The sequence below is a fragment of the Lagenorhynchus albirostris genome, chromosome 1 (genome assembly GCF_949774975.1).
Source record: "Lagenorhynchus albirostris chromosome 1, mLagAlb1.1, whole genome shotgun sequence".
Taxonomy (NCBI): domain Eukaryota; kingdom Metazoa; phylum Chordata; class Mammalia; order Artiodactyla; family Delphinidae; genus Lagenorhynchus; species Lagenorhynchus albirostris.
The window spans coordinates 124,546,237-124,572,610 of record NC_083095.1 but is presented as its reverse complement, the minus strand read 5'-3'; the positions used below and the strand labels follow the sequence as shown (position 1 = coordinate 124,572,610).

At 41.2% G+C, this 26,374-nt stretch overlaps 3 protein-coding genes and 1 long non-coding RNA gene across 4 annotated transcripts in view; 1 reads left to right on the top strand and 3 right to left on the bottom strand.

The window, feature by feature from the left end:
- Positions 1-7,457, bottom strand: part of MAP2K1 (mitogen-activated protein kinase kinase 1) — a 79,530-nt gene extending 72,073 nt beyond the window's left edge. The window contains exon 1 of the mRNA XM_060152493.1: positions 6,957-7,457. Within this exon, the coding sequence (XP_060008476.1) occupies positions 6,957-7,036 (80 nt within the window). The 5' untranslated portion in view covers positions 7,037-7,457. The remainder of the gene's footprint in view (positions 1-6,956) is intronic.
- The window catches only part of TIPIN (TIMELESS interacting protein), a 249,307-nt gene that overhangs the window by 188,326 nt on the left and 34,607 nt on the right, over positions 1-26,374 (top strand). The window lies entirely within an intron of this gene.
- LOC132522267 (uncharacterized) lies at positions 6,265-6,948 on the bottom strand. Its single transcript, XR_009541134.1, has 2 exons — positions 6,804-6,948; positions 6,265-6,629 (listed from the first exon to the last, which is right to left on the bottom strand). It is a non-coding gene; the product is annotated as an uncharacterized LOC132522267 (long non-coding RNA).
- LOC132531687 (H/ACA ribonucleoprotein complex subunit 3-like) lies at positions 25,291-25,542 on the bottom strand. The gene has a single exon (XM_060169664.1). It carries the CDS (start codon positions 25,540-25,542, stop codon positions 25,291-25,293), a length of 252 nt encoding a protein of 83 aa, XP_060025647.1.

Below are 26,374 nucleotides of genomic sequence, written 5' to 3'. Positions count from 1 at the left end.
TAAAGAGACTGGGTCAGTTGTCTTAGAGAATGTTGCACATCCTGAATTTGCATGCTTGTTTCCTCCTGGTATCATTTAATTTGTTTCTCCATCCCTGTATTTGCTGTGAACAGGAAGTTAGATCTCAAGCCTTGATTAGATGCAGGCTTGGGTTAAACTTTAAATAACAGGCAGCATATAAAATGTCCAAATCAACATGATTTATCAACATTTGCAATTTGGTATTAAGAACAAAAGGTAATAGTCAGCTGAGAAGGAAGAAACCAAAGCGGGCACCACTAACTACACTTCCCACTTGGACAGCATTCCAACAATCATAAAGTGCTTTCATACACATTATTTTGGATGATGCGCACCTGCCAACCTTCCCTCACAGGTGTGTTATATTATCATCCTTCCTTTACTAATGAGGAAAACCAAGGCTCAGTGAAGTTAAATGACATGCCAAAGGTCAACAATTAAGAAGGGGCATAACTGAGTCTCGAACTCAGGTCCTAGAATAGCATGGAGTTACTCAGAAAAGGCTACATGGGAGATGAACTCTATGCTAGGTCTTGAAAGATGGGCAGCATTCATTCATTCCAGGCACCGGGCGAGACGCCGGGTAAATATCAGTATACAAGATAGTCAAGGTCCCTCCCCTCACTGAAAGTGTGGTGGTAAATACAAGACAAAAATAAAATCACACAGGAAAGTGGAGGAAGGCATTCCAGACAAAGGAAACCATGTGAGCAAGACCGGACAGAGGTAAGAAGCAGTGTGCTGGGGCAATGGGAGGACAATAAAGGGATCAGGGAGAGAAAAACTGAGCTGGATGGGTAGCTCTAACTGAAGTATTCTCTCCCTTTCTTTCAAAGATGCATAAGTAAGTGAAAGTAAAATGTATGTGTTTATGTTCAAACAAGCACCCCACACATCTCCTTGCTCTGGGCTAAGTCATTTTTATGAACCTTTTTGCCATTTCTGTATCTGCTACAACAACAGCAGAGACATTCTTCCCAAGGACACGGGCTTCAGCTGGCCCTACTTTTCACCTGAAGTTGTTCTCAAAAGACTGTGCCAGTATTAGTTACTGCAGCAACCAACCAGTAGAAGCATCCAAGTTCAGAACTACAAAATCAGTTAAAACCACTTCAAAAGCGTCTAGTTATCACGGTGTACATCCCAGGTAAGGCCATAAGAGATCCCCCAAAAGCACAACAACCTGTCTCAATGTTTCTGTCCCCTTCCTTAAGGACCTTCACACTAACAGATGTGTGTCCCTACAAACGTGGCAGAAACTGCTGATGCTATGAACGCTGCTCTGAATGCAATAATTAAGTCTGAGGGTTTCAGCCCCAAATCCAAAAGCTGTGGATGCCGCCAAGGCCAAGCAATGCACCTTCTTGTTTATTCAGCACCATATGGCCTTCAAAGCACTTCTGTATGTGTTATCTTGTTTAATCTTCATGATACTCCTTCAAGGTGGGAATGGTTCAATCATTTAATCAACAGATATCTACTGAGTACCTTCTATGGGCCAGATACTGATCTACTCACTGAGCAAGGAACAAATCAAGCCCTCACCTTCATGAAGCATACATTTTAGTGCGGGCGGGGTGAGGTGCAGTAAATACTTATGGACAATGCAACATTAATTAGTGGTAAGTGCTATGAAGAAAAATAGGGCAAGATAAAGGAGTAGAGCATGACAGAGAGTGCTATAATTAGAGTGCTCAGGGATGGTCTCTGTGAAGAGACATTTGAGCAGAGGTCTGAAGGAAGTGAGGGAGCAAGTCATGTGGGTATTTGGCAGAAGAGAATTCTAGGCAGAGGGAATAGCAAAAGCTCTGAGATAGGAATGTGCCCAACCGACTGTGGAACAGCACAGAGAACAGCATGGCTGGAGCACATAAGTGAAGGGGACAGTGGAGGAAAACGAAGAACCTGATCAGGCAGGGCCTTGTAGGCCACTAAGGCAAAGATTTGGTAGACCATTCTCATCCTCACTCTACAGATAAGGAAACTAAAGGAGAGAAAGTACAAAGGACTTGCCTAAGGTCAAAGAAAAAGTGAGGACTCGGGAAGTACCCTGCATTGCCACCACGAATTCTACTCAGGGCTCACACTTCTCCTTGTGGAGATTAAAAGCGTTTCTTTAAAACACAAAGAGATTAAGTATGTGCCTTATCATGGAAGGAGAGGCAAGGTACCCTAAGACTCAGCAATCCCACTTCTGAGTACATTCCACAGGGAACTCTTACAAGAGTCCAAAAGGAGTCGCTACAAGGATGGCGATGGCTGCACTGTTTGAGGCAGCAAGGGGTTGGAAACAACACAATTGTCTTCTCTAGAGGAATAATAAGTAAAATGTGGTACGTGCACAAGACTGACTGCTCTGCAACCGAGAGAAATAATGAACTAGACACATGTATAACAGCATGAACAGAGTGCAGAAACATGGTGTTTGGTTAAAACAAAAGAAACTGAAATAAAAGTTTAGGGTGGTCATTGCTTCTGTTCAAATATTGTTGATTATCCTCCTTCCAAGAAGGCCCCTGCCCCCTTTGAAGGTCAACATGGCCATGTGACTTGCTTTACAAAAATGGGAGCAAAAGTGACATGTGTCACTCCTGGGCAGAAACTTTAAAAGCCAGAATGTGGTTCACAAGATTCCCTTTTCATTAAGCATATTTCAGACATGGTGTGCCCGTCAGCCTGAGTCCCTGATGGAATCCAATCAACAGAGCCTCCCACTGACCTGCAAGCATGTCAAACTACTGAGATTTTCTAGTCTATTCCAACTGATGTAGATTTATAGCACAATAGGATTTTTAATAAAAATTGAATATAATTAAGGTACACAACATGATGATTCAATATACACACACAGTGAAATGATTATTTCAGACACGCTAATTAACATACACACCTCCTCACAAAGTTGCTATTTTGTGTGTGCGTGACAAGAGCACCTGAAATCTACTCTCTTAGCGAATGTCCAGTATTCAATACAGTATTATTAACTGTAGTAATCACGCTAAGCATTAGATCTCTAGACTTATTCTTCCTATTAACTGCAACTTTGTATCCTCTGACGAACATCTCCCCATTTCCCCCACCTACCCACCCCTGGTTAACCACCTATCTACTCTCTGCTTCTATGTATTCCACTTTTTTAGGTTCCACATATAAACTGAGATCATGCAGTATTTTTCTTTCTGTGTCTGGCTTATTTCATTTAGCATAGTGTCCTTCAGGTCCGTCCATGGTGTCACAAATGGCAGGATTCCCTTCTCTTTTAAGGCTGAATAATAGTACAGTATCATTCAGCACTCTAAGCACACAAAACGATACTATCTATTGAATACCTCCCAAAGGCACACATATAGCCAACAAACGGGTGGAATTATAAGACCATATATTAAATAACCTAGAGTGGGTGAGATGGTGCCTGTGAAAAAAAGGTAAATGGGGAAGGGGGAATGAGAGTAAAGGTGAAAATAAGAGAAAAAAATGAAAAGGTATTAAAAGGTTTGTTAAACACGTGCAAATATTAGAACTTTCATTCACTCACTGATTCACTCCACAAACATTTGTGCACTTATTATGTGCCACTACTATTCTAGGTACTACTTACAGAAGAGTGAAAAAAAAAAAAAAAAAAAGAAGAGTGAATCCAAAAAGGGCAGTCCTATGCTTATAGTTTATGGTGTACAGAAGAGAGAAATATTTAAAATACCCTAAAAAAGATTATGGACAGTGAAGAAATGTCATTAAAAAATCAGGTGACATGAGAAAGAGAGACCTACTTTAGATTAGGTGGTCTGTGAACAACTCTGAGGAAATGACATTTATGCAGAGAGGTGAAGATTGCTTCCTTCCTAGCTTGGGAACAGGAAGGGATGATTCATTCCAGGCAAAGGGAACAGCATATGCAAGGGTCTGGAGGGAGTATGGACCATCCCGTGGAGGAAGTGAAAGAGGACCAGGGTAATGTAGGAAAGGAGCAGCAGGAAATGTGGTTAAAGAGATGGAGTGGGGGGCAGGCAGGAGGGGGATAGCAGCAGGCTCATAGCCCAATATAAGGAGTTTGAATTTTATTCTAACGGCGATGAAACCATGAAAACATTTTAAACAGGGAAATGATATGATCTTATTTCCAATTTATTTCATTCTAACTTGGCACCCTTGCAATATGCTCATATATTTTTACAGACTTGCAGAAGAAATATTTTTGCATTCTTTTTCTTCAAGGACCCCCAGAACTTGCATAGACATCAGGTCTATGCATAACCCAGCTCTGTCTGAAAGGGGTAAGTGCTATGTTAGAGACCAGTCTCAAGGTGCCAGAAAGCCACAGAGAAGCAACCTTGCCAATTTAGTACCAAGAGTTCTTTAATGTCAATGGATTTTTTTTCTTTCGTTTACACTGTATGATAATGTTCAAAATTGTGCCCTAGTCTAATCACAGAAATCATGAGTACATCAGCTTTGCTTGAAAAAGGTGAAAGATGTAGATGTGGGCTTCCCTGGTGGTGCAGTGGTTGAGAGTCTGCCTGCCGATGCAGGGGACACGGGTTCATGCCCCGGTCCGGGAAGGTCCCACATGCCGCGGAGCGGCTGGGCCCGTGAGCCATGGCCGCTGAGCCTGCGCGTCCGGAGCCTGTGCCCCGCAACGGGAGAGACCACAACAGTGAGAGGTCAGCGTAACGCAAAAAAAAAAAAAAAAAAAGAATGTAGATGTATACAGCTTTCCCCCCATTAGTGGCAGGAACTGTAGGGGAACAGTCCCTGTTTGTCTCAGGCAGCCTACACAAAGATGCCTCCTATTGTAACACAGCAATGAGTCATGGAGGTAGGTGCACATGGCACAGAAAACTGAGCAAGGGAGAGTCGTTTATCCAGAAGCTAAGGCACCTTAACACACATATCCACCGCCACGACTGGAAACTACCTTCTAGCTTCCTTGAGGCTTCTCTACCCAGTAACAAAGGTACCAGCAGCTAACATTCATGGAAGGTTTCCTACTATTAGCTCATTTAATCTTCACAACTGCTCTAAATAGGTTCTATCATTAGACCCATTTTCACAGATGAAAAAACTAAACCTAAGCCCGAGAGAGATTTGTCCCAGGTCACAAAACCACAAACTTAGCCTGACTCCAGAATCCCACCTCTTAACCACTGTTTAGAATCTCCCAGTCCCACCCAAGCGTATCTGCCACCAACTAACTCCAGGAGAATTTCTTCTTTTCCTCCCTGTATTGTTTTCTTATAACGAAACTCCTCCCCTTTGCAAGAACACAGCAGTGGTGTCACAATTAACAACAGAAGGTACTTCCACTCAGTACCCTCCTCCAAATCAAACGGGAGCACGATGATCAGGCCACAACATTCAAAATTTGTCCTGTCCTTCCCTGCCCTGGGGGGCTTTCATACTATTTTAAGGGGATAAAATTCTGCACACTAAAACTGAACCAATCTTTGCAAAGTCATCCACTAACCTGTACAAGTTAATATCATGCAAAACAGACACTACAGTATGGAAAGGAGTTTGGGGACTTCCCAGGGGTTAAGAATCCGTCTGCCAATGCAGGGGACAAGGGTTCGAGCCCTGGTCTGGGAAGATCCCACATGCTGCGGAGCAACTAAGCCAGAGCGCCTAGAGCCCGTGCTCTGCAATGAAGAGAAGCCCCCACACCGCAACTAGAGAAAGCCCCTGCGCAGCAACGAAGACCCAATGCAGCCAAAAATTAATTAATTTAAAAAAAAAAAAGAAAGGAGTTTGTCTGAGGAATGTGGTTGAGCTCACATCACAGGTCTGTCCACCACTGGCCTTGTGATCATTACAGGGATGGACAGAGCCACCAAGCCAACAGGTCCCCAGGCGATTAAAATTGAGAGAGTCAAAGGAAGGTTACAGAAATCACCAAAGGGTAGAAGATCCAAGCTTAATCTATTCATTTCATCAGCTGGCTTCCTAAAGTCTCCAGTGTGCAGGTAAGAGATTAAGAACTAAATCTTTTCTGGTTATTTCTCCAACTCGCCGGGTCTTTCTCCCTCAGGCAGTCTTGTCCCTTACCCAGGACTCAAGAGTTGCGGGAACTCAGAAACATACATGAAACAGCCGCATCATTGTTTAACGAAACAAAGTACTGACTGGTTTGTGAGCAACACTGTAAGCTGCAGAGATGGAGCACCCTGTGTGTGATTTCCAAGACCATGGTGTCATGTCTCAGGTCGGAAGTTAGGGCTTATGGTCAAGTAAGGAACAGCCAGGAGAGACACTGATGAGATTTGTTTAATGAATGAATGAATTAAAAAGTCAGATGAAGAAAAGAAAAACCGCTCCCTTCGAGACAAGAGAGTTTCCAGGAAGGCCAAGGAATGAGAGCCCCCAAAGTCGACAAGCGAAAATCCACCGTGATGTCGGTGTACACACGCCCCCGCTGGCCAGGCAGCGGCCGCAACGAGGCACTCCCAGCCCACAGGTGTCAGGTACGAAGGTGAGGACTGCTCACAGGTCCCAACTCCACACTCTATACCGAGTTGGTCTCAAAGACGCAGATGCGATCTTAATTTTTCCAAGACATCTGCTCCCTTCTCCCGGTTACAGGCCAGAAATGCAGAGGATCTGGGGGGAAAGAGCTGGGTAGGGGCGGGCGATGAACCGGTTTTTACTTTTTAGGGAGAAGGAAAATGACCAGAGATCAGGGATGGGTGAAAGGGTCGGGAAAAGGGTGGGGATGGGGGCATCGCGATTCGTTGGGTCCACTGACTGGTCTTGAGTCAGGCGCACAATCAGTGCTTAGTCACCGATACCTCTGCGGCCGGGAGTTCCTCGCGCCTGGCAGTCCAAGACGTACGTGACGACCCGAGCGGAGCCCCGCGCGCCGCGCACAGCCGACTCGGCTCCTGAGCCCGGGCCCCGGCCTCCCCAGCCCGGCCCCGGTGCTCGCCTCCCCCCAGACTTACTCCGCCGAGCTGGTCCCGTTAACCGCGGAGCCGTCGGGGGCCGGGTTCAGCTGGATGGGCGTCGGCTTCTTCTTGGGCATTTTGGACCCGGGGAAGGCGCTCGCAACTCCGAGGGGAAGGCGGCCCCTCTTGCTTCCTCCCTCTGAGCTGCCCCGCGCCCGCCGCGCGGGGCCAAATCAGGGCTGCGAGCCCGGGGGTTGCCTTCGGGGGACGCGCTCTGCGCGGTCCCGTCAGGGCCGAGTGGCCAGTGGCGGTCTCAGGAGACCCCCGCCCCACTTGCTCGGCTCACAGGGGACCGAAGGGCTTCCCCACCGGCGCAGCACCGCAGCCCCGGGATTCCCTCCCGCTCTCCCTCAGTCCACCGGTCCCAAGGGCTTGAGGGGCCCCGCCGCGCGCGCACCACAGCGCTGCTCCAGCCACAGCCCGGGAAAGTGCGCCGCCGCCACTGCCGCGTTCCAAGCGACTCGGCGCAGTAGTCCCAGAGGGCCTGGAGGGCGGGGGAGGGGTGGGGAGGGATAGGGAAGGGGGAAGCCTTGCCCCCCGCCCCCCCCCCGGGCAGCTGCGTTTTCCACACTCCCACTCGGCTCCGCCCCTTTTGCCTCGCCGGCAGCCAATGGGAACACGCCTCGGCGGCAGATGACGCGGAAATACGTCACGGGGCGCGGCGTGCTACCCTGGGGGTGGGGTCCGGCGCTGGCTCTACTGCGCCCTCTGCCGCACAGAGGCACCCAGGTGGACCCACCGGGAAGGGAGGTGACCTGGCCCGAGTGGGTCGCCACGCGGTCTCCTCCGCTGAGGTGACTGTAGCCCACGGGCCGAGTCACGTTGATGGAGATGAAATAATAAAACGAATAAAGAAAAGGACCCCTTCTTATTTCTAGAGGCAACGTCGAGGAATAGACAACTTGTCAAGAGACTCCTTGTGCCTAAGGAACAGGCAAGTAGAAAGATACATATAAAACGGTAATACACAGTACTAGTCTACTGACGAGGGTACAGGGAGATGGGTGTTCAGGGCTGATGAGACTTTAAATTGGGGCACCCTTTTCTGAGAGCAGATTGGGAATGTATTTTTAAAGCCTTTGGGAAAAAAAGCCCTTTCGACCACTAATTCCAGTTCTATAAAACTTGGAGAAATAAGATGTGACTAAAGAGCTTAATGAGATAAAAGATGATTCAGGTGATTCAGAATACACATTCAGTCCATCTCTTTCCCTTTTCCCTTCCTAAAGTATTCAGTCCTAAAGGCATTAGGTGTGTAAAACAGTGTAAGCCTCTGCACCTGGTGGTCCAGAGCAGGGCATCAGCCACCCAGCTGTTTGCAATATATAGAGAGTAAGCTTCCCTTTTCATTTTGTAGCCCTTGGTACTGTTTGAATGTTTTGTTATTATGTATATAAAGTGCTCGATTTAAAACATTTTTTATAAATTGTTTAAAGATTAACATGAGAATGTAAAATAGTGCAGAGAGTTTGGAAAACAATCTGGCAGTTCTTCAGACAGTTAAATATAGTTACCATATGACCCAGCAATTCTACTCCTGTGTGCTCAAGAGAAATGAAAAACATATATCCATACAACACTTGTATACAAATGTTTATGCAAATGTATGGCAGCATTTTTCATAACAGCCAAAAAATGGAAACAACCCAAATGTCCATCAACTGATGAACGGATAAACAAAATGTGGTACATCCATACAATGGAATATAACTTGACCATAAAAAGGAATGAAGTGCTGATCCATGCTATAGCATGCATGAACCTTGAAAACATTATGCTAAGTGAAAGAAGCAAGTCACAAAACCCCACATATTTTATGACTTCTTTTATATAAAATGTCCACAACAGGCAAATCTATAGAGACAGAAAGTAGATTAGTGATTGCTTAGAGTTTGGTGGGACAGTTGAGCAAGGAATAGTATAATAGAATGATAGCTAAAGGGTAAAGAATTTCTCTAGGAGGTGATGCAAATATCCTAAAGTTGATAGTGGTGATAGTTTCACGTCTCTGTGAATTTATTAAAACCATTGAATTGTACACTTTAAATGGGTGAATTGTCTTTCAATAAAGCTGTTATTAAAACAACCACTACATCAACAAGGAAATTCAGGGGAAAAATAAAATAGCTAACAGAGTCTTGAAGAACAAAGCTGGAGGATTTACACTACCATATATCAAGATTCATCTAAGACTGAGTATTTAAGACAGTATTTAAGACACTGGCACAAGAACAGACAAATAGACCAATGGAGTAGCGTATAGTCTGGAAACAAACCCATCTGTATTTGATCACCTGATTTATGACAAAGATAACAATACAATGCAGTGGGGGAAAGGGTAGCCTTTTGGATAAATAGTGCTGGGTCAATTGAACATCCATATGGGAAAAAAAATGAGTCTTGACCACTACATCACATCATACATAACAAATCAACTCTAGATGGATTATAGAACTAAACACAACTTTTAAAAGAAAATATTGGAGAATATCTTCATGACATTAGGGTAGGCAAAGATTTCTTAAACAAGGCATACATGCACACACACAAACACAAATCATAAAGGAAAAATATGATAAATTAGACTATATTAAAGTTAATTATTTTGACCTTCAAAAAGGGTAAAAAGACGGCGGTCCAGTGGTTAGAACTCGGTGCTTTCACTGCCGTGGCCCAGGTTCAATCTTCAGTCAGGGATCTAAGATCCTGCAAAAAAAAAAAAAGGGGGTGGGGGTAAAAAGAAAGAAGACATTTGCAACATATATTGGAAAAAGAACGCATATGTATAATGTCTAAAGAACTCCTACACCTTAACTAGAAAAAGACATGAAAAGAGGCTGAATTTCTTTAGTTATCAGGAAAATGCAACTTAAAACCACAATGTGAGTACCTAATGCCACTAAAGTATACACTTGATAATGGTCAAAATGGTAAAATTTTTATGTATATTTTACCACAATAATAATAAAAAACACTATAATACTACACTTACTATTCTGGCTAAACTGAAAAGGACAAATAATATCAAATGTTGGTAAGATGTGGAGCAACTAGGACAGGATTCTCTTACACTGATAGTGGGAGTATAAATTTGAGCAACCAGTTTGAAAAACTGTTTGGTAGTATGTACTATAAGGTTGAACATCTATCCTATGACCCAGAGATTCTGATCCTGGACATATACCTACAGAAATCAATATATATGTTCACCAAAAAAAATGTATAAGACCATTCATAGCACCACTATTCATAATAGTTATTAGGGAAACAACCCAAATGTCCATCAACAGTAAATGGATAAATTGTGGTAAATTCATGCAATGGAATACAGCATTGTGAAAATAGACTACAACTACTTGCAACAATATGAATTAATCTCACTAACATCCTGTTGAGTAGAAGACACAAGAAATATATATATATATATATATATATATATATATATATATATGCTCAAAACTGGCAAATCTAATCTATGGTGGTAGAAGTTGGGATAGTCATTATCCTTGAGGAGGAAAGTAACAGGAAGATGAGTTGAAGTAGGCTTTTAGGGTACTGGTAATGTTTGCTTTCTTGATCTGGGGGGAGATCACAGGAAAGAGTGTTCCAGTTACGATTTATGTTATCTTTCAGTAAAACAATCTATGTTCTGGATCTATGTTACCCTTCAATAAAACAATTACTAGAGGAAAAAAAATTTACTCAACATCACTAATCATCAAGGAAATGGAAATCAAAACCACAATGAGTTATCACCTCACACCTGTTAGAATGGCTATCATCAAAAGAACAAGCCATAAGTGTTGGCAGAGCATGGAGAAAAGGGAACCCTTGGGTATTTTTGGTGGGAATGCAAATTGATACATCAAAAAAACATAAAATTTTGGAGGTTTCTCAAAAAAACATAAAATTAAAAATAGATCTACCAGGGCTTCCCTGGTGGCGCAGTGGTTGAGAATCTGCCTGCCAATGCATTGGACAAGTGTTCGATCCCTGGTCCGGGAAGATCCCACATGCCACGGAGCAACTAAGCCTGTGTGCCACAACTACCGAGCCTGTGCCTAGAGCCCGTGCTCCACAACGAGAGAAGCCACCGCAATGAGAAGCCCGCGCACTGCAATGAAGAGTAGCCCCTGCTCGCCACAACTAGTGAAAGCCCACGTGCAGCAATGAAGACCCCACACAGCCAAAAATTAAAAAAAAAAAAAAAAAAGGTCTACCAGATCTATCTGGTAGAGATATCTGCACTCTTGTGTTCACTGCAGCATTATTCATGAGAGCCAAGATATGGCAACAGCCTAAGTGTTGGTCAACAGATGAATAGACAAAGAAGACCTGGTGTATAGACAAAATGGAATATTATTCAGCCATGAGATAGAAGGAAATCCTGCCATTTGCAACAACGTGGATGGACCTTATGTTAAGGGAGATGAGTCAGACAGAGAAAAACAAATACTGTATGATCTCAGTTGTATGTGAGATCTAAAAAGCCAAACTCAGGGACACAGAGAGTAGAGGAGAGGTTACCAGGGACTGTGGTGGAGGAAATGGGGAGATATTGGTCAAAGGGTACAAACTTCCAGTTATAGTTAATAAGTTCTGGGGATCTAATGTACAGTATGGTGATTGATTATAGCTGATAATATTGTATTATATATTTAACTGAACGTTGCTAAGAGTAGATTTTAAATGTTCTCACACAAAACAGAAATGGTAATTAGGGGACAATATGGAAGGCTTAGCTAATGCTATGGTGATAATCATTTTGCAACATATAGCTGTGTCAATTCAACATATTGTACACCTTAAACTTACACAATGTTATATGTCAATTATATCTCAATAAAGCAGGTGGAAAAAAGAAGTCATGAGAAAACTTTTTTTCCCTCAAAAAATAGGTCAGACTGACTGAAATGTATTTTTATTTATCTTTCATTTTTTAGATTGAAAGAAAATATCAGCCTTTCTCACATTAAAGCATTTAGGTCTTCTGAGTATTTTGTGGGTTATTTATTTATTTAGGCTGTGCGGGGTCTTAGTTTCGGCACGTGGGATCTTTAGTTGCAGCATGGGACTTCTTAGTTGCAGCATGCGGACTTCTTAGTTGCAGCATGCAGACTCTTAGTTGCAGCATGCATGTGGGATCTAGTTCCCCGACCAGGGATCAAACCCTGGCCCCCTGCATGGGGAGCACAGAGTCTTACCCACTGGACCACCAGGGAAGTCCCTGTGGGCTTTATTTCAAATTTTGTGGGTTTTTAAAAAATTATGTAACTAATATCAGCTTATTATGTGGGGGAAAAAAACTAGAATAGTATAAAAAAGATAATAAGAACCATTCATGATACACTACTCAATGATAATTTCTCTTTTCATTATGGAGTTCATTCATCTTAGCCATGCTCACACAGTTAATATTATAGGATCAGTGAACTTTATGATATTATCAATTTATGAGTTTTATTTTAGAGGCAAGTCCATATTTTCTTCTTACAAATTAAGATCTTTTATTCTCTTATGACAAATTCAGTTGGGAAATTCAAAATTAAAAAAAGTTATTATTGTCAACAGAAGTTAATCCATATGAAGCAATTCTACCTTACATTTTTTCTTCATTTTAATACCACATTTTTCTATTCTCGAGTCATGAGAGAACTCTGACTCTTTATTAGAGGCTTTTACTACCATTAACTCTCTTTGCTTGTAATTCATTCTGTTCAGGGTGGGGCCGATTTTTATTTAATGTTTAAATAAATAGCTAAGGAATATAAACCATTGTCTAGATTTTTAAGCTCCTGCGAGTTTGGCAGCTGTTCCTATTGAGTAACCGAGTGAAGGGTCACAGTGGGAAGGGTAACACTGCCCTTCCCTCCCCCCTCAGAGGAGGTATATCCGCTTCCCCGATTCTGGATGTCAGACGCTCCAAATGCAACGAAACCACTGGGTTATTTTGGGAGCCACTTTTAACGGTCACTTGCCCTTCATTTAAAGGAAAAGTTGCCTCAACGAGGTGAGGGCTGATGCAATTTCAATTGCTCTCTAAGGATGTGGCTTCAACCAGACAGGATGTCAGATCTGGCACCTTTTTTTGGAGGGGAGTGGGTGTTGGGAACTCGCCCTGGCTTGGCATCCGAGAGAGGAGATGCGGTACTTTGCTTTTCACCCTTGGGGAACACAGTGAAAGAAGATACACTTGGGACATACTAGCTTCCTAGATGGCAGCTGTGGAGAAGGAAGTCTTGACTTCCTTTGGAATCACAGTCCAGGATCCCGGACATTCTTAATCTCTAATCTGGTTTGAGATGAAACAAATCTTTCCCAGGACATTTATTTGAATGCTTATCATCACTGGACTTTTTTTTTTTTTTTCCATGCTTGCTTCTACTCAGTGGAAAACCCCTGGGTCATCCTTTTCCTGCCAAGTGCTTTGCAAAGATTACAAGCAGGAAATTTAAAATGAAAGTGACCATTTAATCTACAGAGATTTGGGAGCTGTGATAAGAGCATCTACGGCCTACATGGGTAGAGCCATCATAACATCTGACTGTCAATCTTTTTATAATTCACACTCTTGCTCAGAGGTCAGGTCACCTTATAGAGAGTTTAGAATTTGCCTTAAAAAGTGTCATCTCCAAAAAAAAAAAAAGTGTCATCTCCAGCAATGAACTGCATGACATGTAATCTGGGTTTATGTATATTTTAAGATATTTTAAATTATATTGATCGATACATCAACGTGTTTTGGAGTTTTATATACTCCCAGGGAGCAAGGAATCTCTTCTCTGCGATGTGCCAGATTGTTTTAACTGTACGGTCTCATAAAATATGAAGGATTGTTACTGTCATTATAATGATAGTACTGTTATGTCATTAGAATTACTACTGAGCCATACAGCTATTTATTCTTGCTTCTGCATGTGCTTTCTCTGAATAGATAGACCTTTATAACTAGATCCTAGTCTAGTATCTGATATGGGGCTTCTGTGTAAAGAGAATGGGAGACTGAGTTCATTTTAGAATTTTAGAGCTAGACCATAGGGGTCAGGGTATCCAATCACCCCATCTTATAAATTATAAATAGCAAAACTGAGCCTCGATGTGTTTAGTGGTGTCCTTTATGGTTACATAGCTAGTGAGGGGTAGAACAGGGACACATCTTCTAATTGCCAGGCTAATGATCTTCTAAAATGTCTTGGTACCTTGCCAAATAATAGGTAAAATTCGTTTTATTTGATAGTTGTCAGGTAAGTTTGTTTGGCTGTGACATTTTCAAGTATCTCCAGTTATAATGACACTAAAGATCTTGGTCATGCCATAAATAACAATAATATAATTATTTTTCCTTTATCTACCACCCCTTTCTCTAATTTTGATACATACCTTCAATTTCAGGTGGTATCAAACCATATTTGGCATAAGTTCAATAGATTTGAATAGATCATAATCCACACTTCTTTTAAATTTTATGAATCTGGGGCCAAACTTAGAAACTGACCAATCTAGACGTCATTCAAACTTAGTTTATAAACTGTTGAAAAAAAAATTTCATATAATGTCCATAATGCATACAGTTCAAATTTATTTTAGGGAAATAATCAGAGATGTGCACAACAGATTCATATACAACAGAGATGTATATTTCAGCATTCCTCATAATAACAAGCTGTAGACACAAATTAATTTTTCTTTTATACTCAACTTGTTTGCTCTCTTTTATTGAATTCAGTGCTTTTTGTTTTTTGTTTTTTTCCCCCTTGGAAGAAAATACAAGAATTTGTTAACAGTAATTACCTATAGAAAGAAAGGCTTACTGAGTGGAAAGAAAAGCTTTCACTTTTCATTTTGTACCTTTTGGTATTTTGTTAGATTTTTCTGTCCATATAAATGAACTGATATTTCCTAGGCAGGAAGATTATGGGCAATTCTTGCTTCCCTTCTTTGAATTTCTCTGTGTTAAAAAAGTAATAAATTATATTATCTTAAAAAATTAATGTCCAAAAATAGAGGATTTTATGATACATCTACATGATGAAATTTAATGCATCAGTTTAAAAATCTCTCTTTAAAAGAGTAATGTAATGGCATGGGAAAATGTTCCAAAAATAATGACAAAAGCACTTATAAAAATTATGTACATATGAGCACCGTTTTATTATTAAAATACAGTGTAAATGTATATGATGGAGAGAGAGAGGGAGAGATTGAGAGAGAGAAGACAAAGGAAATATCTCAAGATGTTAACAGTGTTTATTTTTAGGAGGTAAAAGTATGGGTGAGACTATTTTCTTTTTTATTTTGTGCTTTTCAGTATTTTCCAGATTTTGTTGGTGAGCATTTATTAGTTGATAGTGCCTCAGACTCAGTCCCTTTTGTTGTCTACATTCTCTGCTTACGTGACCTCCACCATCTATATGTTGATGAGCTCCCAATTTTATTACTGCTGGTCTAGACCTCTCCTCCTGAGTTTCAGACACACAGCCAACTGCCTCCTTGGAATTTCTACTTGGATGTCTCAGTGGGCATCACAAACTCAAAATATCTCAACTGGAGCACTTGATTCCACTCCCTCACCCCACTCTAATCATCTTGATTTCTCTCTTCCCAGCACCACCCACATCCAAACTGTCAGAAAACTCTGAAGAGTCCTGCTCTGGTCCTGGGCTTCAGAGCCTCCACTCTGGCCCTGTGTTTTGTTTTTTGTTTTAAAATATTTATTTATTTGGTTGTGCCGGGTCTTAGTTGCGGCAGGCGGGTTCCTTAGTTGTGGCACATGAGCTCCTTAGTTGCAGCACACATGTGGGATCTAGTTCCCTCACCAGGGATCAAACCAGGGCCCCCTGCACTGGGAGCACAGAGTCTTATCCACTGTGCCACCAGGGAAGTCCCCCCACTCTGGCCCTTGTCTGGCCACACCCTCACCACACCATGAGGAGTCCTCAGGGCCAAAGTGTCATGCCTGCACAGAGCCTGTGCCCCAGCTTCTAGACCATTCTCTGGTCACCCAAGACTCCAGAATTCCCTGTCTAAACAGTGCAGGGCCTGCAGGGCTTCTTTCCCTGCTCCATCCTCCTGAGAACAAAGTGGCACACTACACCCAGGCGTGGACTCCCCTAGGCCCAAGTGTGGCCAAGGAACTATTTGAAAGAGGTGTAGACAGAGCTTGGCTCATGGGTTGGAAGTCCACGCACCTGTGGGTGAAAACCCTTGCAGTGTGGGATGGACTTGGAGGGGAGATGAAAACAGGGAGCAGAGGGAGGAAGACTGGGGGACCAGCTCTCCCCGAGGTGCATTATGGCATTCCAGGGAATCTGAGAAATCTCAATTCCATCTTAGACTTCCATGTTGTTGTGAAAGTATATTTTTCAAGATAGGAGGATAAAACATATTTTATTTCATGAACTGCAGCTTAATTTATCACTTTTGCATAGGTAAGCATTTGGTATTTGGCCTCCATTTGACCTTTTGCCCTGGGTCCCACAAACATCAGGAGTGGGGCTGCCTTTAAGTTCTATCTTCCAAATATAAGAATCCTAACTGGGCCTCTGCTTTCCCTCTGGCTGCCTAATAGTCCATTCTCCATAGAGCAGCTAGAGGATCTTCAAAAACAAACAAACATTAGTCTCCCACTTAAGGCCCAGCAGTGGCTCCATCTCCAAAACCTTCATCAGAACTTACCAGCTCTGGAACTTCCTTGGTGGCCCAGTGGTTAAGACTCTGTGCTCCAAATACAGAGGGCCTGGGTTCGATCCCTGGTCAGGGAACTAGGTCCCACATGCATGCCGCAACTAAGAGTTTGCGTGCCACAACTAAGGAGCCCATGTGCCACAACTAAGGAGCCCATGAGCTGCAACTAAGTAGTCCGCCTGCTGCAACTAAGACCCGGTGCAACCAACTAAATAAATAAATAAATATTTTTAAAAAAAGAAAAAAAAGAACTTTCCAGCTCTGCCTGCACCAGACCTCACCTCATCCTTCTTTCCCCCTTAGTCACCAAACTCTGGCCACCGTGACCTTATTTCCTCCTTCTGAACACACCTACTTGTTCCTGTTTACTCAGTGTGGAGCAGTCTTCACCCTTTGCTTGGCTGCCTACTTCTTTCTGTAGACTGTGCCCAGGTGTCACTTCCTCATCCTCAGTACATTGTCCCTCTAGTCACTCTTTGTCACAATACCACTTTGTTTTCTCCCTTCGTTATCTTTGTTTATTTACTTGTTTATTTTTTGGTTCCTTGTTGGTTCACCTCATCTGTCACGCTCGCCATTTCATCACTAGCTCTGAGAACCATACCTGGCATACAGATGATCAATAAATATTTGTTGAATAGATAAACCTCTTTCTGGCCAGACCCTGTAAACAAAGTCCCAGGGCATATAAGTTAAGCAGCATGATCCAGTGTGATCTCTGTTTTTAGAAGATATTGGTAACCAGAAAAGTTTGGTTTACACTATAAACCAGCGGCAAATTTGTTGTGGCATGGGCTCCTTAGTTGTGGCACATGGGCTCCTTAGTTGTGGCATGCAAACTCTTAGTTGCGGCATGCATGTGGGATCTAGTGTCTCACCTGCCCAGGCTCTTTCCATAGCAATGTGTTAACTGCCTGAGAGCTCCCTGAATCCAAAGAATCCTTCCTCTTCAGGTGTTTTTCTATACTCTGTAAAACTGTCTGTTGAATCATCCTGTTTTAGAAAAGGAAAAATCCTTAGCGAGTTTCTAAAAGAACTCCATCTGTAATGTACTGCAGTGCCTTCTTATAAAAAAGAAATATTTCTTGGCTTTTACTCAAAACTTTTTGTCCTAACTTTTCTGCCCTCATAGGCAATAAAAAATATATAATTTTTTCACGTGAAATTATTTTGTTTTACTTCAAGACATTTAGCCATATGCAACGTAAACATAAAAAAAATTCTCACCTTGAAGGATTAAGACTATGGGAGAGAACAATTATAAAATAAAATAATCAGTTAATTCACATGACCCTTTTAAAATATTTATTTATTTATTTTTGGCTGCATTGCATCTTTGTTGCTGTGCGCAGGCTTTCTCTAGTTGCAGTGAGCAGGAGCTACTCTTTGTTGCAGTGCACGGGCTTCTCATTGTGGTGGTTTCTCTTGTTGTGCAGCATGGGCGCTAGGCATGCAGGCCTCAGTAGTTGTGGCATGTGGGCTCAGTAGTTGTGGCTTGCAGGCTCTAGAGCACAGGCTCAGTAGTTGTGGTGCATGGGCTTAGTTGCTCCATGGCATGTGGGATCTTCCTGGACCAGGGCTCAAACCCAGGCCCCCTGCATTGGGAATGCGGAGTCTTACCCACTGGACCACCAGGGAAGTCCCTTGTTTGGTTTTGTTTTGGTTTTATTTATTTTTTTAACACAAAAAATAATAAGAAGAAAAAAAGTGATTACTCATTCAATTTCTGCAAGGTAACAGGTCCCAAATTCAGTGCTATATACCCTTGAGAACTGGGAACTCAATAAATACATTCAAATTAGTTTAAATTCTATTGAGGGAATTTTCTTCTGTATTTAAAAAATATCTCTTATACTTTGAACCTTTTTTACAGATCTATTGAGACATAATCATATGATAGATGGCATATGTGGAAAGGACATTTGAACAGTTTTGACATATGTGGAGAAACCATCACCACAATCAAGATAATAAAACACATCCACTACCTCCCAACAGTTTCCTTGTGCCCCTTTAGAATCCCTCCCTCATCTGCCCATTGCCCTACTATAGTTTGCATTTTCTAGAATTTTATTTATTTATTTTTTATTGAAGTATATTTGATTTACTATGTTGTGTTTAATTTCTGCTGTACAGCAAAGTGACTCAGTTATACATATATTTTTAATATTTTTTTCATTATGGTCTATCACAGGACCTTGTTGTTTATCTATCCTATACATAACTAGAATTTTATATAAATGGAATTTTATGATATGTACTCTTTAACATGCTTTTTTGGGGGGTCTGGCTTCTTTGAGCATACTTACTGAGGTTCACCCATACTGTGTGTGTCAATAGTCCATTGATTGCTGAGTAGCAAGCCATTCTATGGCTATATCACAATTTGTTTATCCACCTTTTGATGGACATTTGTATTGCTTTTAGTTTTTTGGCTATTACAAATAAAGTTGTATGAACATCTGTGTACAAGTCTTTATATGGATATGTTTTCATTTCTCTCGAGATACCCAAGAGTAAAATGGCTGGGTCATACAGTAGGTGTATGTTTAACTTTTAAAGAAACTTCCAAACTATTTTCCAAAGTGTTTAAACTATTTTACATTCCCATCAGTAGTGTAGGAGAGTTCCAGGTGTTCTACATCTTTGCCAGTATCTGGTATGGTCAGTCTTTTAAAATGTAAGTCATTCTATTGGATGCATACTGGTACCTCACTGTGGTTTTAATTTATACTTCCCTACTGACTAATGATATAGAGCATCTTTTTATATGCTTATCTAATATCCGTATATCTTCTTTGGTGACGTGAATGTTTAAATCTTTTGTCCATTCCCCACCCCACCCCACCCCACCCCGTTCCCCACACCAGGGATCGAACCCGTGCCCCCTGCAGTGGAAGGGCGGAGCCTTAACCACGGGACCACCAGGGAAGTCCCTCTTTTCCCCATTTTGAACTGGGTTGTTTGTCTTATTCTTGAGTTGTTGTTTTTTTTTTTAAGAGTTCTCTATACACTCTAGATACAAATCCTTAGTCAAATATATGATTTGCAACTATTTTCTCCTGCCTGTGGTTTGTTTTTTCATTTTCTTTGAAGAACAAAAGTTTTTAATTTTGATGAAGTCCAGTTTATTGATCTTTTGCAGTTCATAGTGTTTCGTATTCTATCTAGGAAATTTTGTCATTCAAATGCCATCAGGGAAATTTTCTTTCATATTTTGAATAACATCTTTTAAACTTTGAATCTTCAAAATATGCTCCTTGGTCATGAAAACACTTAAGGAACGGCTCCCCAGCTCCCTCATCTGGTGAGAGTGCGCTTTAAAGCATTTGAACCTACAACATTTAAAAATTATGAAAGCGTCAAAAGTGATCTAAACCATTTTTCCTTTTATCAAATATTTTTTCAGAAGTGCAAAATACCTTACTATTGGGAACACAGAAGAAATAATTTAAAAACATGAGACCTGAAAGTCAAATAGTACTGGTCTCAGTCCCTCAGATGGCTTGCTTCTAGTTCACCACACCTTGAGTATATTTTCTTATCACCCTTTGTTTCCATGAAATTCTATTTGAATGGAGGTTAAGAGCATTTTATTACCTTAATGGATGGCACTAAAGTCCTCTTAGGGAGAGAAGTGCTCTTGCTGGGAAGAATACTGTATTTTAATAAGTGCTTGTGGTTGGTGAGCACCCACCTACACTGCCTCCTACCCCTATCCTGAGGGTGTCAATTGGCTCCAAGCTTAAGAAGATGGGAAAATGGTCTCCATAACAGAGGAGATGGGAAGGAGAGAGAAAAGCAGGGAAAATGGCATGGAGATGAAGGCTTTGCCAGATATGATATAACCCTTTCTCTAGGAGCCCCACAAAGTAGGGTACATCTACTGAATGAGTGACTTTTATTGTGGTAACTGGAGAAAGGGCCTAATCTGAAACAGTTCAGAACAGAAATAACATACGAGATTCAGGAGCTCAGAGGCCCAGATGACCCTGAGAACCTAGGTCTCACTGGGTATATATAAAACTCTTGGGAAGGCCCTCAACTTTCACAGAAAGTGGAAGTGACAATATCACAAATTTAAACACACTACCCTTTGACCATAATGCACTTACTTGCTCAAGTGCTCTCCTGGAAACAAACTTTAGGCCCCATCCAGAGCTCAGCTTCATTTAAATCTTCACTCAGTCTCCTCCTGTCATTACTCTATCCAGTTCAGATTCCAAGGTCCATCACTTCCTGAAAATACTTCAAGTCCCTTGTTCCTTTTTCCTTCCATTGCACTTACCTGGGAAAACTTCAGCCACGTAATGATTCAGTCATCGTCTCTGATTCTTAACTTCCTATCAAAAACCTAATAACACACTTATATCTAAACACCTCATCCTTCATATTTGAATGGAGAGAAGTGCTGCCATCAAAGGCTATCCCTTCCACCTGTCCTCTCAAGGTCTTTGTTCACACACACACACACACACACACACACACACATATATATAAATACATATGTAACAATACATATCTAAGAATGCATATATAAAATACATGTATAAGAATACTAAATAGCACCACTGTTCTGTTCAGAGTTGCAGAAAACTTCAAACCATTTCAAATGTTTATCAAACAAGAGAATAGTTAAATAAATTGTGGTACATTCAGTAAAGAATTGTACAGAGCAGTGAAAATTTTCTAAACTACAGCTGTGTGAAACAACATGGAAGAATCACAGAACAAAATATGAAGTGAGGAAGTAAGCCCAAGCTGATTGCATACAGTTTGATACCATCTCTATAAAGCTCAAAAACAAGCAATAGTAAACAGCATATTGCTTATATTGTTTAGGCCTATACCTATATAAAAAAACTATTTTTAAAAGAAATGATAAATAGAAAATTCAGGACAATGGTGATCTCAGTAGGAAGGGGAATCAGAGAAGGGATAAACAAATAATTAGATGTAAGATGTTGGCTTGTCCTTAGGTTGGATGGTATGTTCACAAGTATGTATATTCTATTGTGCTTTATAACATACATAAATATTATATATATTATACTGTAGGTATCAAATATTATATAAAAACAATATTTAAAACCTTTTAGGAGCTATGAAAAAATAACTATGATGAGATCCTTCTGTTCAAAATAGCTATCTTAACTTTATTTATCAATTTCCCCAATATTTTTTATGCTTCTGTTATTTCTCTTATTTTAGGGCACCTTCCCATCCAAATCCTACCTAATTCCAGGATTCTGGTCAAGTTCCAGATCTTTCCAGAAGTCTTCCCTGACTTCTCCAGCTCTTGTTCATCTTTCTTTCCTCAAGCACTTAAACAACTTTTGGGTTCCAAGCAAATCAGCATGTAACTGTATATTGTCTTCTATCATTTATAATTGGTCAATGTGTGTTAGGGCTCTTCATTGCAAATAACAGCATCTGGTCTCATTAGTAGTTTAAACAGAAAAGAAATTTATTAAAGGATACAGATGACTCCTAGAATCTCTGAGTGGGCAGGAAATGAGGCTTGGCAGCTATGCCAGGCTGATGCCAAAACTGTGCTGTTCTGTTGCTCTAGTGGAGACTCTCCTGGTGCCACCACTGGGCAAAAGTGTACTTGTAGTCTCACCACTGACACTGGACACTGAACATGACCCCTAGCATGTCTAGCTCTGCTGCCCTTGGAAGCTGGTGGTTTTTTTGCCAGAATGCATTGCAAGCAGTGCCTCCATTTTCACTTCACCCTCTTCTGACCTGCAGTCTCATTTTGTTGTGGAACTGGGGTACCCAGGATATATCTAGCTGTGTGCAACCCTGAGAAGATGAGTTTTTTGCTTCTATCTTAGGGATGAACTCATAAAGTAGGAGCTTCCAAACATAGAAAGGGTGTTTCAAAGGTTATCTTATCTTACCAATATGGCTTATTACCTAAAACACATAACACTCAATAAATACCTGTTGATTTATTACTCTTCAGTATCCTCCATTAAAACAGTACCTTTGGGATCATCTAATCCAGGGGTCTCTAACCCCTGGGCTATGGATGGGTACCGGTCCATGGCCTATTAGGATTCAGGCACACAGCAGGTGAGCGGCAAGCGAGCAAAGCTTCATTTGTATTTACAGCTGCTCCCCATGGCTCACATTACCGCCTGAGCTCCGCCTCCTGTCAGCATTATGGTGAGTTGCATAATTATTTCATTATATATTATGATGTAATAATACTAGAAATAAAGTGCACAATAAATGTAATGCGCTTGAATCATCCAGAAACCATCCTCCCCCACTCCACCCCCATCTGTGGAAAAATTGTCTTCCACGGAAACCAGTCCCTGGTGCCAAAAAGGTTGAGGACCACTGATCTAATCCATACCTTCTGTCTTACAAAAGAGCAAACAGACTCAGAGCAATAAAGTGATTTGATTGTGGTCAGACTTTTAGTTCTTAGTAGAGCTGATGTTATGGTTTGAGGATGTAGTCCAGGAAAGATTCCCAAAGGTCTAATACAATGTACAGTGATGTAATAGTCTTCTTGTGCCGAGAACTGCTTATGTGCCTTATTGTGAAAGTACTAGTTATTCACATTCTTAATATTTTTGGAAACACTCTAAAGTTCTAGATTTGCAAAATAAAAACATTCGTTTATTTTTTTCTATTTTATTGTATGTGGCAGTCTACTAATTTTCCCCCAACATCTTTTCACCCCTTCTTCCACAGTAATAGAAACCCTGAGTTTTTACTGGGCCATGACCACCAAGAATAAAGACTATATTCCCAGCCTCTTTTGCAGCTGTGTGTGGCCATGAGATTACATTCTGGATGTAACCAGAATTGTCGTATGCATCTTCTGGGAAACATTCTTAAAATGTTGAGTCATGCCCTTCTCTCTTTCCTCCTTCCTGCTGACTGGAATGCAGTTGGAGCTCTAGAAGCCATCTCAGAAAATAAGGTGAACTTGAGAATGGAATGCTCACGTGGTAAAGCAAGAAAACAGGACACCAGTTTCCTAACACCATGGAGCACCGTACCAACTATGAACTTACTACCTCCAAACTTCTTGTACGTGAGAGACAAACTTTCTACCTTGTTTATTGTTATTTTAGTGTATTTAGTTTTAGTTTTTCTGTTATTTGTAGCTGACCAGATCCTAATTAATAATCCCTGGGGGGCTTCCCTGGTGGCGCAGTGGTTGAGAGTCCGCCTGCCGATGCAGGGGACGCGGGTTCACGCCCCGGTCTGGGAAGATCTCACATGCCGCGGAGCGGCTGGGCCTGTGAGCCGTGGCTACTGGGCCTGCGCGTCCGGAGCCTGTGCTCTGCTGCGGGAGAGGCCACGGCAGTGAGAGACCCGCGTACCGCAAAAAAAAAAAAAAAAAAAAAATCCCTGGGCTCAGGACATGGAAACAACCTAAGTGTACATTGACAGATGAATGGATAAAGAAGATGTGGCACATATATACAATGGAATATTACCCAGCCATAAAAAAGCGAAATTGAGTTATCTGTAGTGAGGTGGATGGACCTAGAGTCTGTCATACAGAGTGAAGTAAGTCAGAAAGAGAAAAACAAATACCGGAATCTAAAAAAAAAAATGGTTCTGATGAACATAGGGGCAGGACAGGAATAAAGACAGATGTAAAGAATGGACTTGAGGACATGGAGAGGGGTAAGTGTAAGATGGGACGAAGTGAGAGAGTTGCGTTGACATATATACACTATCAAATGTAAATTAGATAGCTAGTGGGAAGCAGCCGAATAGCATAGGGAGATCAGCTCCATGCTTTGTGACCACCTACAGGGGTGGGATAGGGAGGGTGGGAGGGAGGGAGATGCAAGAGGGAGGGGATATGGGAATATATGTATACATATAGCTGATTCACTTTGTTATATAGCAGAAACTAACACAACATTGTAAAGCAATTATACTCCAATAAAGATGTTAAAAAAATAAAAAATAAAGACACACCAAAATATTTGCTTGTTAAAAAAAAAAAAAATCCCTGGGCTCATCACCTTGATTACTAATGCTGATGCAGACCCAACTGGGTGATACGATCCCAACCTGGGCATGTTATGTACAAGGCAGGGGCAAGTTGATGCCACAGTCTTGAGATGGAGTCCTCAAGTACATAGCAAATCACCACCACCAGCCAGTCCAGTACTTACCTAAGTGATAAGCCCAAATAACACCAGCCAATAGATAAGACACAGAGACTTTGCTTTTCAAATGTGGTTTAGAAATAGTTCATGGTCTTTTAGTTTTAAAAGATTTACCCCATTTTTCTTCTTTCAAACTTCACCTCTGGACTGGGTTTCCAGCTTTCCAGAAAAACTTTTACACTCTGTACTCAATCCTTGTTCTTTGATAGTCTATTTTTCCTTTAACACTATTCACTCTTTTTTTTTTTAGCTCTTTCAAATCATTTTAATAACCTGGGAGTGATTCGAAGTATGAAAAGATTCAAACATTTTCCCTTTAAAGGGGATGCTACCATCATTGCCTCACAACAAGCATGATCAAAGGCAATGATGAGACTGGATTCCAAAGAGCAAGGGTCGTAGGAAGGCTTCAAGGCTCACGGATTGGAGAGCTTGGTTTCAGAAAGTCTCTCGAAGGCTAGCAGGCAGAAGAGACATGAAATTTTCAAAGATCCTCAGAGGATGGGGCACGGTTTCTGGGTCATGAGCACCTTGAAGTGTCTCTTGATGGTGATTTGGTGTCTAGAATATTTATCCGGGGAGAACCGAACGGGATGGGCCGAGCAGGTCTGTTGTCCCATAGGGTCAAGCTTCTTCAGCATATAGACCCCGTCTCCCAGCTCGTTGAGGCAATACTGGAGAAACCTGACCACACTGAAGCCAGAGGTTCCAATTCCATCTGTAGCTCCTCTAACTGACAGCCTCATGTGTTTTCAACACTATTCACTTTTAAAAACATCAAACAGTTCTAAAAGTTTTAATGACATGGTCTATGAGAAAGTTATTTTTTATATTTCTGGTGCAATTGTTAAGGAAAATATATTTCTAGTATTCCTCACATATGAAAAAGAGGACAGTCTTAGACATTAATATGCCAGTGCCTTACAACTGTGGTAGTTATATTCACACAGACTTACGATCAATTACCAAAGCCTTTACATTTTCTAAAAGGGTCAAACAATTTACAAATTATATGGATAATAATAGGTAACATTTATTAAGTACTATCATTTAATCCTCCTCATAACCCTATGAAGTAGATACTATTATTAATAATAAGGAACTGAAGCACAAATGTCAACAAGTAGTAAATGATGAAACTGAGATTCAAACCCTCAGAGCTTCAGCTCTGGGCTTTTTTGGGGGGTGGGGTGGCATATAACGTCTTAATTTCTCAAAGTGCTTTTTTTTTTTGTTTTTTTGGCCAGGCAGATTGTGGGATCTTAGTTCCCCCACCAGGGATCAAACCCATGCCTCCTGCAGTGGACGCACTGAGTCTTAACCACTGGACTGCCAGGGAATTCCCTCAAAGTGCTTTTATATTTATTTTATTAGACATAAAGTGAAGAATATAGACTGTTATCTGGATAATTAGAAGAATGCCTCTTGCCTCAGTTACCCGGACTCTTGAAGTTAACATATTTCCCATTTAAATTAATGTTAATTTTGTAAATTGCTTAATATTTTTTATCTTGCATTTATAGAAATAAAACCATAAAATTAAGGAAAATGTGGTATATATACATATTTGCATACATA

What these genes read in the sequence shown, in the direction of transcription:
- LOC132531687 (XM_060169664.1), bottom strand. Translation starts at nt 25,542, where the DNA reads ATGAGGCTGTCAGTTAGAGGAGCTACAGATGGAATTGGAACCTCTGGC.